The sequence below is a fragment of the Rhinatrema bivittatum genome, chromosome 3 (assembly GCF_901001135.1).
Source record: "Rhinatrema bivittatum chromosome 3, aRhiBiv1.1, whole genome shotgun sequence".
Taxonomy (NCBI): domain Eukaryota; kingdom Metazoa; phylum Chordata; class Amphibia; order Gymnophiona; family Rhinatrematidae; genus Rhinatrema; species Rhinatrema bivittatum.
This window is the reverse complement of record NC_042617.1, coordinates 473,591,849-473,606,061: the sequence shown is the minus strand read 5'-3', so window position 1 is coordinate 473,606,061 and position 14,213 is coordinate 473,591,849. Positions and strand designations below refer to the sequence as shown.

At 46.7% G+C, this 14,213-nt stretch overlaps 1 protein-coding gene across 1 annotated transcript; it reads right to left on the bottom strand.

Moving 5' to 3' along the window:
* Window positions 1-217: 217 nt before the first annotated feature.
* GDF7 (growth differentiation factor 7) lies at window positions 218-9,993 on the bottom strand. Its single transcript, XM_029596884.1, has 4 exons — window positions 9,884-9,993; window positions 8,728-8,747; window positions 6,309-6,653; window positions 218-1,897 (listed from the first exon to the last, which is right to left on the bottom strand). Exons 1-4 carry the CDS (start codon window positions 9,991-9,993, stop codon window positions 960-962), a joined length of 1,413 nt encoding a protein of 470 aa, XP_029452744.1. The 3' UTR covers window positions 218-959.
* Between the last annotated feature and the right edge of the window lie 4,220 nt (window positions 9,994-14,213).

Genomic DNA, 14,213 nt, shown 5'->3' with positions numbered 1-14,213 from the left:
TAGTCTGTTTTAGATTTTAATTTTAAGAATATCAGGAAATGCAAGCCCACAATGAGCTTTCGCCCTTTACAGGCTCCAGCTCTTGCTGCAGAACACACTTGGGTTGGCGATGCTTGCTTGCTTTCTAGGAGTACCAGAAGATGAAACAAATTATGAAAACCCCAAATTAAGAAAATTCCAAAAATGTATGACTTTGAAGAGGCATCTCCTGGGTTCCTTTTTTTTTTTTTTTTGGTGGGTTTGTGGAGAACCTCCTGGCTTCTCAAATTATTTAGTGTTAACACTGCCCACACGGTGCCATGCTGTATTATCGTCAATTGTCGTTTCCATTTGGATTGTAAGGAATTACCTAAAAGATAGATTAATTTCTGGAACCCTAGTGATTCTATTAATCGTTTGACCTCCTCCTTAAGAGCATCTGTAATTCGACTAGTGACCATTGCCAGTGCATATTTTCTCCATGATTATCTGCCATTTGCCAAACGTGTGCCCATGCAGCTTTCTGCTTTCGTGGGGGGGGGGGGGGGGTCGTCCCACAATTTCGTGTGTGTGTAAAATTGCTCCCAAACTAAAGGGGCATTTCAGAACAGATACAAAGCAGACACTTAAAAACATAAAACCAACAAACAAAAACAAAAAAAAAAATCCATGTACATTACCAGCGCTGACCTTTGTTTCTGTCGCTCTGTTAAAGTGGGGAGGTGACATCAACAGCTTTAAAGTTTTAAAAGACATAATCCCAGGGCAAGCAATACAATACATTATGGGTGGTTGTTTTTTCTTTTTTCTTTTTTTGTTTGACTTTTGTTTTACAAAGTGCTTGGTCCTGTGGTTTTTTTTGTTTGTTTGTTTTTTAGGTCTCTGGAGAGCCGACGAAGCAAATGCGATGCAGGTATCCAAATATACAGAAGACTGGGGGAAAGTCAGTAGCAAGGAGGGTGGCGGTGGCGGCGGGCCTGCTACCTGCAGCCGCAGGTCTCCACCACCATGTCCTCGTACTGCTTGTACACCACGTTGTTGCCCGCGTCTATGTACAGGATGCTGATGGGGCTGAGCTTGGAGGGCACGCAGCAGCTCGGGGGGGTGGACTCGGGGTCCATGGAGTTCATCAGGGTCTGGATGATGGCGTGGTTGGTGGGCTCCAGGTGCGAGCGCAGGGGGAAGTCGCAGAGGCCCTCGCAGTGGTGCGCCTCGTAGTCCAGGGGGGCGATGATCCAGTCGTCCCAGCCCAGCTCCTTGAAGTTGACGTGCAGAGTCTTGCGGCTGCAGCGGGTCCTGGCCTTTTTGCCCTGCCCCCTGCCGCCTGCCCTGGCCGCCATGGGGGTCCTCCTCCGCCGCCTCCTCCTCCTCCGGCGCTGGGCGTGGGGCTCCTGGGCCGAGTCCGGGGGATCCGGGAACCGGCGGCGGCCCAGCGACTTGATCTTGGCCCGGATCTCCTTGAACAGGTTCTCCTTCCGCCGGGAGTGGGTGGAGGCCACCAGCAGCGCTTTCTCCTGCGGCTGCCGCTGGTGGCGGCCGAAGCCCACGTGCGCCGGCTGCAGGGGCCTCTCGGAGGCCCCGGACACGACCCGCAGGCGGAAGCAGAGCAGCTTCTCGGCGTTCGCTTTCTCCTTCTGCTTCCGCACGAACTCCCGGACGTCGAAGACTTCCCACTCGGAGAGCTCGCCGTCCAAAACGTCCGCCGGCCTGGCGTCCAGCAGCCGGGCCTGCTCGCCTTCGCTGGGGCACGTGTAGAGGAGCAGCCGGTGCAGGGTCCCCTCCTGGGACAGCAGGAGGCTGATGTTCTCCGCGTGCTTCCGTAGGATCCGGAGCTCGGCGCCCACGACCTCGTCCATCTCGAGCAGGCTGGAGATGTCAAACAAGTACCTCTGCCCGGCGCTCTCCGCCAGCGACTCATCTGGAAGAGATAAATCAAAGCCGAGTGACAAGGCTGCGGTCCCCGGCTCTTTCTTAGCAGCAGCAGCAGTAAAGGCGGGCAGATCGTCTTTATGGAAATAACGCCACGCAGGGGAGCGCTTGCTTGGCCGTAACATCGGCTTTAGGGTGGGAATGCTCTTTTAGGAAGGTGACCAGGAAAACACACAGTGACGGCAATGCTTACAGCGGTGGGGAGCGAGGGCTGAAGGGGAAGCATGCAGTGGAAGGGCTTCTTAAGTGCATTCTCTTCACATTTCACTTTCCAGCTACAACAGTCCATGCAAACTGAAACAGCAAATGCCAAATTGTAACTTTGCACTCCCCCGCCCCCCAAAGGTTTCTTTCTGTCAACTTTTTTTTTTTTTTTTAGGTTTTACAGAATTGGCAGCGCGGTCCTGCTTTGCAATTCGGATTTTGTCTTTTCTGAGGGGTTAGCTCACTGCCACCTGCACGTCTGCAGTGACTCGAGGCGCACAGTACTGTTTCAATTCAATAGCAACAACCCCACTTAAGAGCCATACCAATGTCAAGTATTTCAAACCATGAGGAAAGAGTGCGTACCCCTCAGACAGTGGATTTCACTGACGCACATTTCTTCCGATTGTTTATAAATAATCGTTTTTAGAGGGATCCTCTTATTTGGTGCCCTCTGCCTCTCAAGGGTTAAACCTCAGTATGCTGGCGAGATGCAGCTTATTAGTTTAGATTCACTAGTTAGTGGTTTTACCAAAAATTGTCAAAATAAGACCAACTGCATTTTTCTGAGAAACGGAAATGCTGCTTGTAACAAAAAAAATTATAATAATAATAAATACATTTGCATGAAGAGGGGAGGCTAATAAATATATCTTAACCAATCAAGGATGTTTGTTATGATCAATTAAGGAACGTTATTGAAATAATTGCACCGCGTTAATTATATTTGCAAAAGAATTTGGCAGGAGGGAAGAAGGATGGCTGAGTTGCTCATTCCTAGAGACGGGAAAGGCTGCAGGTTGCTTGTTCTTCACTCAAGCTTAGATTCCAGCTTTAGAAAGTGTACTAGTAAACCACTTATGAACGCCTGCGAAGTATTATTACAGCGCTTTCATGTCCCATTCGTAAGAAGAGGAGCTTTTAGTTGGGAGGAAATGGAAGTAGAGCAAATCAGTCTGCTTGAGGCAATCGGAAAGTCTCATGGACCGGGTGGTCTCTTTCTGCTCCCATATTCTGTGTTTCTAGGTTTAAGAGCAACTGGGAGAAACAGAATTAACGGGGACTATCGCTGATGGGGGAATAAAAACAAAACAATGTGAATTTAATTGGAGGACGCGAAGGGCAGAAAAGATGCTGTGTTACTTCGCGTGGCTCTGGAAAGGGGAGCTGCAAACTGAAACCAGGTAGCAGAGCTTGTTAAATTGTCGATATTTTCTTCAGTAGTCTATGAGTCTGAAGCGAACTGAAATTCCTGCAGGACCAAGATAAGGAGCTCCCTTTGAAGAGGTCATCTGGTTTCATTTTACCTTCAGACTTCGAATGACTGGGCCGGCTTAGCAAGGCAATAGTGCAATTACTCCAACTGATAATAATTTACCTCGTGTCTGATAAAATAACGTCTTTCAAGGTATGCCGGGGTCTCTTAATGTAGCTGTGCACGCCACTGCTGCAAACTCAAGAGCTAGAGGCTCGGTTCGGTTCGGTTTCTATGAAAACCGACGTTCGAGCATCGAACCTCAACAAAAGAACCCCCTTCCCAAAACAAAAGAAACAGAATAATTTTTTTTTAGCCCTAAACTAAAAGTCTAAAGTACACTACAATTAGCTGTAGCTTGCAATGTACTTCCTAGAATTATTTTTAAGCTGGGCAAATCCATGTTCTCTTTTTGTTTAAATATGGCTTTTCTTTCATTCATCTACAAAATGATTTTTTTTTTTTTTTGTTCGTGGCCTTCCTCGGGTAAATTATAATTCGCTTGCCCCGTGCAAGAGGATCGAGGGGCAATCCGTCTTCATCGACACCCTCCAGGAATTTTTATGAGAGCCGAATATTATTCTGCCAAACGTAACACTTGCAATATTAATAATCCCGAGTGGCTTGTCGCCACGTTGCTAAATGGGGGTTGTGGGCCCCTGGCCCCCCCGGGTCTCTCCGGCTCCCTGGCGGTCCTGCAAGAACTGGAAATCCTTAAGCTGTGCCGCTGGCTTCCCTCGGGGCAGGATGCAGTGCAACAGCTGGAAGTTCTTTCCGCAACGCGCACACACACACACTGTACAGATGTGCGATGGTATCTTCGCTGTGGCTTACATGAAAATCCCTGTACGAGCAGGCGAGCCGTAATGGAAACAGGGCTGCTTCCTGGGAGAGGGGCACAGAGAAGGGCCTCAGACGGGGGGGGCTGCTGGGGGCGCTCTGCCCGGGCCATTGCAGTGCCCGCTCTGCAATGGGAAATAACGGGCAGCAAAACGGGTGACGCCTGGGCTGGCTTGGCTATTGGTTCAAAAGCAGAAAATGCCTCTTTTATGAAGGGTTTTTTTTTTTTATTCCCCCCGGTTTTCTTCGATCACTGAAAAAGTGGCAATGCGTCTGCAGCAGGATCCCAGCGAGGCCGTGCCAGGCTCCCTCGCCCTTCCGCTCTTGGGCTGGCAGAGAGGGACTTCACGTTCCCGGGGCTTGCCTTTCCCCCCCTTCGCTGCAATGAGCTGATTTTCTTTCTCGATCTGACTGTTGTAATGACTTTAATAAAGATTAATAAAATCCAGATGGAAAAGGCAACGAGCAAAACAACCGTAGGCTTTGAAAGAGGTCACACAAATTTTAGCAATCTGACAGCAGAATCAGGGTCAGCGCTCGCACAGGGCCGCACGGCAGGGTCAGAAAATTACTTTTCGGCAGCTTTAATGGGCATTTTAAAAGACATCATTTAAGCGGCTCGGCACTCTTCCTGGTGCTCGGGAGGGGGAAAGGCCGGGACGGTGCGGGCTGCTGGCAGCAGTGCCCGGGATCGCTGAGAAGAGCTTGTAATATTCTCACCTAACCAGATCGAATTTTTTTTTTAAATAAAAAATGCGATAGAAATATTATTAATTCATCGGGGTGGAGGGCATGCCCGCATTAATTCACTTATCATTTCACTAGATATATGATCAATAATGGGGGGGGGGGAAGGGGGAATCCATGCTTAAAATGCGAATATTGGGGGCCTCTGCTGAGAAGCCTGGGGACAGAGGGTGATCACCGAGACTCGGGTATTGCCAGTGTCCCTCCTGGGGGAAACGTTCCGGGAACTCGCACCGTTTTTCTCGGTTTTGGATCTGCCAGCGGGTGGTATCTATTATTTTTTTTTGGGGGGGGGGGAGGGGAAGAGGGGTCCTTTCGATTCTTTATTATTATTATTATTATTATTATTATTAATGTTTCTTTGAAGAGCTGCAGCCCAGCGGCAGGGATGGAGCGAACGAGGTGCGCCTGAAGAGACGGAGCCCGCGATGCCTCCTTTCTGTGCTCGCCCGGCTCCGAGATGGCGCTTTTGGAGGCACCGAGAGCTTGCTTCAGCTCTTCCTTCCCGGGGATGAGAGACCTGGGAGGGGACGTTTCTCAACCCCCCCCCCCCTCCTCCTTTCTGCGTGGGGCTATGGGCAGAGCTGGGCGATTCGAGCTGTGGCCCTCGGGGGCCTTCTCGGCGGATCTGCTGGGGATGGAGAGCAGGAACTTGCCTGGAACCCGTGAGGGGGCTCTCTCGTTAAGAAACAACACACATGGGACTCTCCTCGGGGCTCAGTGCCACCTGTAGCTGGCAAAGATCCTTTTACAGGCTGCTCTTGAAACTGCGCCCGGAGCTAGTGACATTTTCAAAATCCTGTGTTGCTGGCCGTCAAAACGAACTACGCGCAGTAGGTGAAGTAGAAGGGCAGGGAAAATTGCCTGATAACGGTTTACAAAACATTACTCCTCCCCTCAGGCTGCACCTCCTGGCAGGCAAGGCAAGGCTGCTGCTGCTGCCCTTCCCCGCAGCCTTTGGGAGACATCTTGCCCTAAGGAGCCCAGGACGTCTGTTGGACCCAGGGGGGGTCTGTGATTCCCCCCTACAGGAGTCCACCCCCGCTCCCTTGCCCTCAAGGTGGCCCGTGGGCTCATCCGCCAAGTTTTCCAGTCAGGGAATCCTGGCACTGCCAAGCTAAGACGGAAAGCAGGAAGTCCGATCCTTTGGCAGAAGGGAGACCACGATCCGATGTGTTACAACGCGTGACTGTGTGTGTGTGTGGATGGATGGATGGAAGGACACAGATACAGCTGCACATCGATCTTTTTTTTGTTATAAATCGCCTGCATGGTCGGAATCCCACCCTCCCACTGCACAGCCAGGGGGGGACGGGACCCGCAGGTGCCCCGAGCCGCTGCCAGTGCCACTCACCTTTCCCTTGGTCCACGAAGCTGGTGACGGCGTTGGCCCGCTTCCTGCCGCGCACCAGGCTGCCGTTGAGCCCCCTCTGCTCCAGCTTGGCCAGGCTCTTGTACAGGGAGAGCATGTACTCGTGGGGCACCACGGCGGCGGCGGCGGCGCTCCTCCGGGACGCGTCCCTCCTGCCCGGCGGCGGGGGAGCCCGCTGCGCCCTGCCCTGCGCCCCGGCGGGCTGCCGGGATCCCAGCACCGCCGCTGCCGCCGCCGCCTCCGGCCTCTCCCCCAGCCACAGGCAGACGCTCAGCCCCCAGACACAGAGAGCCGCAGCCTGCCGCCCATCCATTTTATCCGGGCTCTCTGCTCGGGAATGAGAAAGTTGGAGGGGGTTTGGTGGCTTTGGGAACTCCCCCCCCCCCCAGCCCCCCCACCGTTGCTTTTTTTTTTTTTTTTTTTTAAAGATTGTGTTAATGGTGCGCGTGCGAGACCTTAGGGGGACAGCCGGGGTAGAGCGCCCCCTGGCAGCCCTCCGCCCTGGCAGCAAAGCGCACGAAGCGTTCACCTTTTCTCGAGATGCGGCTCCCACAAACTGCTGGGCTTTACCGGGACGGGGGAAGAGCGAGGGGGGGGGGGGGGGGTGTTTGGAAAAAAAAAATTAAAAAAGAAATCTGTTGGCGAAGCACCGATCTGAGGGCTGGCACCTGTCACACGGGCGGGCTAGCGTTTCAGAGCACCTCCGGTGCAGGTGAAGCACTGCGGGCTACCGCACCCCCCTGGGCGCCGGGCAGATATCCTGCCTGGTCGGCGGGTTCATCTGCTACGCCCCCTTATCAACACGCTCGCGAAAAGAAATCGGTTTCCGTATACACAGGTTGAATGTAAAATAATAATAATCAAAACATGAATTAAATGTGCAATTCAGCTTGCCAGAAATTGCTCCAGATATCAGCTGAACAGTAATTGTTTTAAAGTTTCTCCTTTTGTAATTCCTGCTCTTTTAAAAAGACAAAATAAAGACATTGATAGCAAATTAGTCCCAAGGTTCATTTAATCTATTTTTCCTTCCTTCTGTAGTAGACCTTTACATGATCTTTATCTTCATTGCCGTGGATCTTATTCCAAGGATTTTTTTTTCTTCTCACGTTATTTTTTTCATACCAACATGTCACTGAAAAGCTGGTCCATGCATCGAGCACCTTATCTGTGACTGAATATTTCCTTTCTTACTCTTGAATCTCGCCAACCCTCAGATGGTGATTCTTAGATCAAAAGGTGCTTTCTATAGTCAAATGCTGCCCGCTTGCTAATTATTTGAACCCTGACGAATACATTTTCAATCGGTCACGTTCTTCGGCCTGAACAAACCAACCTCCCATTCAAACACAAACAGGTTGTAGTGGAAGATCGGCTTGATAAAAAGTATGCGTCAACGTTACGTCGTTTCAACTGATTCTTGAACTGCATTATCACATTATTTGGCAACCTTGGGGTTATCAGGTTATGATCACACCCAGATCCGCTTCTGCTTCTGTTTGGTGGTCATTAGTACCTCTGACCCCTTTCATATACTGCTTCCCTTGCTTGTTATGCCCCAAATAACACTTCTATTAAATTTTATCTGCCACAATCTTGATCTCACCTTCAGTTTTCTTAATTCCTTTGTTTGGAGTATAAATCCTGTTGCAGAACTTAGTGTATATATATATTTGTGCAGAAAGTGAAGCAAGTAAAAGCCCGAAAATATCTGGCAGATATTCAGAACATTCTTCAGAAAATCATAGGGTGGAATCAATGCTCTTTTCTAAATTTGGGAATGTATCTGTCACTAATCAGCAATAACATGTTATAGATTTGCCTGAAACATGCTGCCATGAAAAAGTAACAGGATCTTAGACAATATTGCCAAAATATATGTTTATTTTTTCAAAATATATTTATAAGTTCTACAATATATTCAAGATAAAGATCTCAAAATGACACAACATAGAGAACTCCAAGATGAATAAACACACCATAAAAAAAAGAATATGTAACTAAAGTTCAAAAATAGTCACTAAGCTAACATGTAAGTCCACAAAATTAGTGGAAATTCCAAAAAAAGAGAAAATTTTAAAGTGTAATGGAACAAAGTTAAAAAAAACAAAACACCCCAACAGATAGAACAAAACTAAAGAGAATATCCTCTAAATAATCCTTTTAAACAATTTCTCTACATATCTTCCAAGATTAAGCAAGCAAGAATAAAGAGATCCCATTTTTTGAGTCTTATTCTTTAAAAAAACAACAACCCCAAAACCACCAATTGTAATGGTTAAAAAAAAAAGTAAGAATTTTTCTTGATTTATAACTATATACCTGCACAGATATGGAAAGATAATTAAGCTCCAACTTGAAGCATAGCTGGGAAGAAATCCAAAAGTTTCTGCCTTCTCACCTGAATAGGATGAGGCATATCTGAGAAAAATGAAAGTTTTAGTTTCATAAAACTCAACAACCTTTAAAAAAAGAATTGCCTAGTGGGACTAGTGGACTTAAAAGGTAAAAGTCACAAGCAGCACAATCTTTCCTAAACCTATTTCCTCCATCTACTCAAACTCTTGGGTCAAATTAATAGAAGAATCGGTTCCTTTCAGATTTCACTTTCCCTCCAGGTTTGGAGTTTATTTTTGTATCTTCATATTTATTAAGTTTTAACATAATATTTTAAAACGCATCACTTTTGCTTGGGAACATGATGGGAATACATCAAAGCAAACAAAAGTAAAAATATATCTAAAATTACAAAAATCCTGTTCCAAAGCAAGGGGGTGGGGGGAGAGAGAAATCATGACTTCCTATATAAGAAATACACAATAGAAAATGCAATAGCATGAAAAATCCTGCTTACAGCAAACAAGAGCATTTAGCCTGGAGACAAATTATGGGAATAAGATGGCTAAGTCATCTTCTTGGAATCTATGAAAAATTTAAATTGCTCTGGAGAAAAAAAATAAGTAGCAATCATTATTAAATTTTACAACAATTGCACGAATCCCTTAAAAGAAAAATGAAGCTCCCAAACCAAGAGTTTTCTAACATAAGGCCAGGAAACCCTTCCTCCTCTCTTGACAAATCCAGAAATCCAGCCTGATGCACTGGTCCATAAACTGAGCATTCATATTCTTGAAGTAACTCTTCATTGTGAAATATAAATCATATGCCTACTTAAAAGGCACCAACAGCATTGCTCTATGTAAAATTTCATGACGAAGATTCCAAAAATGCTGTTAGCTCTAAACTCTGCAGGGGGATGATTCACTCATGCAGAAGGATCCTATATTCTTGAATAAGCAAAGCATTAGTAGATTATAAAGGCTTAACATCTTTCTTCAAGACTGTAATCCTTCCAGATATTTCTTGATGTTGCATAGCCTGGTCTGATACTAAGGTTTCAAGTATATTGGCGATCAAATTAACTTTCACAGAAACTCTGGGGAAAAAAATGCCTCATGTTTCTTCATAAGTTCCAGAAAGAGTCCGATGTTACCACTGACGGCTTCTTGAGCAATAAACCCTCTCCAGCAGGAGATGACCCAAGGGCTGGGACTCACCTCTGCGTCCCTGGTTCATTGAACATACCCTCCACTGCTGCTCTGGAGAGCCCCCACACCAATGGAAAGGCAATGTCTGCACCATCATCATCCAGGGCTCCCTTCGACATGGTTCCTCCAGTGACCTCATCAGTCTGTGACACTGTTACTCGGGGGGGGGGGGGGGGCATGCTCTGCTGGTGGGAGACGATCATCTAGGGGGCTAACAGATGCTTCTACCCCAGCTGATACCGGCACTCCTCCACTGATTTTGGCACCTGGACCAAAATCCTCCATTTCAGTTGCAGGAGTCATGAACTTGGCAATGGAATGCTGGCCTGAGGTGGGGCTCAGAGGGAAAATGCTTGACCTTCCCTTTCCTTTAGGAGGGCATAATTCAGATGGAAAACAAAAACACAGGAAACATCCAGAGCACAGTGAGACTGTGACTACTTCATGCTGCCAACTTCTTCTCCCTACAGCACCCCCCCCCCCCCCCCCAATTTGGAGTTCTTAAACTGGATGTGGTCCATGAATGGGCTTCATAGAGCCCATGAACCAAGTATAAAATGTTTGTGTGTATGTGTTTATGTGCCATTTTCTGAGGGAGTCCATAGCTTTCATTGGATTCTCAAAGGGATATGTGACCCCCAAAAAGGTTAAAAATCACTGCTTTTGGTTGAGAAGAATCGTTTACTGCAGTTGTTGGACGAGACCCTTCCTAGGAAACTGCAGTGCTTTTGTCAAGTATCTTTTAAATAAATCAACAGTTATGACATTTTACACCACTGGAAAACTGATAAAGCACAAATTCTAAACATTTTCCATAGACTCTGATCTGCAGTTTGTGATCTTACTTTAATGAGGGAGATCTCTTGCCTTTAACACTATCACCTGATCTAGCTTTTGGACTCTTACCACAGCCCCAAACATTCTTACGTTGAGTGGCAAAGTTTGTATCCAGAAGTTCCAAGGCTGACATTAAGGGGGCAATTTTATAAACTGTTCTGGCAGGCACACAGTCTGCAGTTACCTTTACCAGCAGATTGTGCTCCTTCTCCTACACCCCCCCCCCTTCCCCCCCTCAGATTTGGAGTGGTCCATGAATGGGCTTCATAGAGCCCATTCATGGAGCGCACTTTCCCTTTCAAAATTGTTCAAGGGAAACCTATCCACAGTAATTTCTCCTTACTCTTTTGTGGGTGTATTTTCTGTTCAAAACACACTAAAGCAAAACTATCCATGTTGTTGCCTCCCCTGTCCTCAATCTGCCCTGAGAATGCCTCCAGAAAAATTAGAATTTCCCCTGCATATTGGAGGGGGGGCAATTTTTGAAGACCCCTTTTGTATGGGGAAAGGAGTTGAGATACGGCTGTTTCAAGTGTCATAACTGTGGCGCACACCTCGGTCAATGCAATGCTACCAGCTGTAGAAAATGAAGGAGCAACCTGGTCAGTGTACAATAAATTTGCTGCTGCCCATGGTTTGGTGGCCAGTGCTGCCCCACTCTGCCCTGCCCACAGAAGGCCCAGAGGTCCAGTGATTCTTATCCCTGTTAGTGTCTCAAACATACTTGGGGGTCAGTGACCCTCTTGACCCAAGCTACCAATAGAGATACAGATAGAAGTCCAGCATTGCCCAGTGTTCCCCAGAGCAAATGGATTTCCTCCCTCATTCCAACACTGCAGATACCGACATCAGAGGTAGCAGATTTGGAGACTCCCCAGTCACTGAAAAGGGGTGGCAAGGGATACATAGGACTGAGGGGTGCCTCCCCTGGAGCAGGGGAACTTTACTATATGTTTTTAAGCCATACTAGATTAATGATTTCAAAGTGTCCATCAGACCTATATTCTGCTGTATTAGAATAGAGAGCAAACGATAAGTGAAAGTCCTTCCTTTCCTTTTTCCCATACTACAGACTGCTAGATTTAAGAAACAGAAAAACTCAAAACAGAGCATTTGGAGTTCTTTTTTAATTTGCAAAAAAAAGATCAAAATCTTGTAATCAGCCATACCACATCTCTGCTTTGCCTCTGCTGTCACCCGAGGCTCTCACCAGCTTTTCCTGTTGCCTGCTACTGTCTCCTCCACCACGGGACCAGCCGACACACCGCTTCCCCTCTCGGAGAAAACTCTGCCCACATGTGACATCAGCCAGGACACCAGGGGGACCATAAGCACGTGCGCTATGCCCAGAGGTGCTGCACGCAGGGCATCGTGCGCCAAAGGAGCACGACAAAGAATCCTGCCCCTTTGTGCGCCCCTTCATGCAGCCCAATTGCATCAATACAGCTCATTAACATTACATTATTTTCATTTCTATTTTTCTACCTGCTTATTCCTTTCCAGGTCCACCTCGAGAATGGCAATCATGACTGAACATCAGATTGAAATCAGTTTATACAACAGAAAATATCAAACTCCAGAACTAAAGGTGAGATCCAACATGGCATCTAGCTCCAAAAGAAAGACCCCTGTATTCAGAACGTTAGTCAATATATCAAGTAATAACACATCTGTGATCTCAAACTGTATACTATTTTCACTTCTACTAATTAATGCACAGTCAATATCTAAGAAAGTGCCGATTATTAATGATATTTTAAATGATATGAATCCTAATATCTTTGCCATTACAGAAACGTGGTTAAAACCTCATGATACAGTACTGGTTAATCAAATTGCTGGACATAATTATGATGTATTCTTTATTCCTAGAATTAAACGGAAAGGTGGTGGTCTACTATTGATAGCTAAGAAAGACCTAGATCTGAAAATGATACCCCTTTCTATTGCCTCCCCCTACGTTATAGGAATGTTTGAGTCTAATTGGCTTCAGATCTATTTGATATACTGCCCCCCCCCCCCTGGATTACTAGATCACAGTACTTCATGGATCATTGAAGCATTGACTAGTAATTTAAAATTACATAAGCTGGCATTCATTTTAGGAGATTTCAATCTCCATGTGAATTCACAATCACATTCCACAATCAGTGAAACTCTGATTAATACGCTTTCCACACTAGGCCTCGAACAAATCATAAGTGAACCGACACATAAAACTGGACATACACTGGATCTGATCTTTATAGACAAAAACAAATTTAACATATCTTCTATCAACAATTTAAACATACCTTGATCTGACCACAATTTGATTCATGCCTGTGGCATTCTAGATCTGAATCCAATTAACTCAAATAATAAGAAGACTACTTTCTCTTATTGCCATCGTATTAAAGAGGATGACTTAATTCCAGAATTGGAACTCATGTCAGAAAACATTGATCTGAAAGATAACAATAAGGCCATTGATTCATGGCACAGCTTGACAAAATCCATTGCTGACAAATTGAGCCCCATTATCACTAAAATCATTACTAAGTCAAGGAATCACAATCCCTGGTACAATTCAGGGACACCAAACGTACTTTGCAAAAGAAAGAAAGAAACTGGCAGAAAAACCCCACCCCACAATTTTTAGGAGCCTACTGATCATATTTAATTGTATACAGAACACTGATCAATAATTCAAAAAATGAATTCTAAAAATTCATAATTTCAGCTTTAACCTGTTGTGAATGCACCCTACAGGTCCTGAGGAGGGACACGGAGGCACCTGCTCCTGGGAGAAACCATGGGGCGACTCAGGGAGGAGCCCCAAGATACACCCCGAGGGAGGTGAGCGAGTACAGGCATGGGCAGAGCAGGAACGAGGCTGGATGGGACCAGGCAAGGAACAACAGGAACTGGAACAAGGCAGAGTCAGCCTTCCACTGGACCAAACGCACCAGTGAGACTCAGCAACGCAATGCTGGTCTCAGGAGTAGCCCTCTGGCCATTCAGTAGCCCTTCCGGACCCGCCGTTAGGGAGCGACGAGTGCATGAGGTCAGATGGAGGCAGAGGGCAGGAACAGGAAACTCAGGATACTTGGAAGACACAGCCAAGAGTCAGTATACTTGGAGGATTCGGACTGAGGACTCAGACGAAAACTTGGAAGACTCTGGGTGCTTGGAAGGCTCAGACTCAGACTTGGAAGACACGAACAGGAGTTAGTATACTGGGAGGATTCAGACTGAGGACTCAGACGAAGACTTGGAAGACTCTGGGTTCTTGGAAGACTCAGACGAGGACTTGGAAGACTCAGACAAGGACTTGGAAGTCTCTGGGTGCTAGGAAAACTCAGACAAGGACTTGGAAGATGCTGGGTGCTAGGAAGACTCAGATGAGGACTTGGAAGATGCAGGGAGTTTGGAAGACTCAGACAAGACCTTGGAACACTCAGGGCACTAGGAAGACTCGGACAAGGACTTGGAAGACTCAGGGTGCTAGGAAGACTCTGAG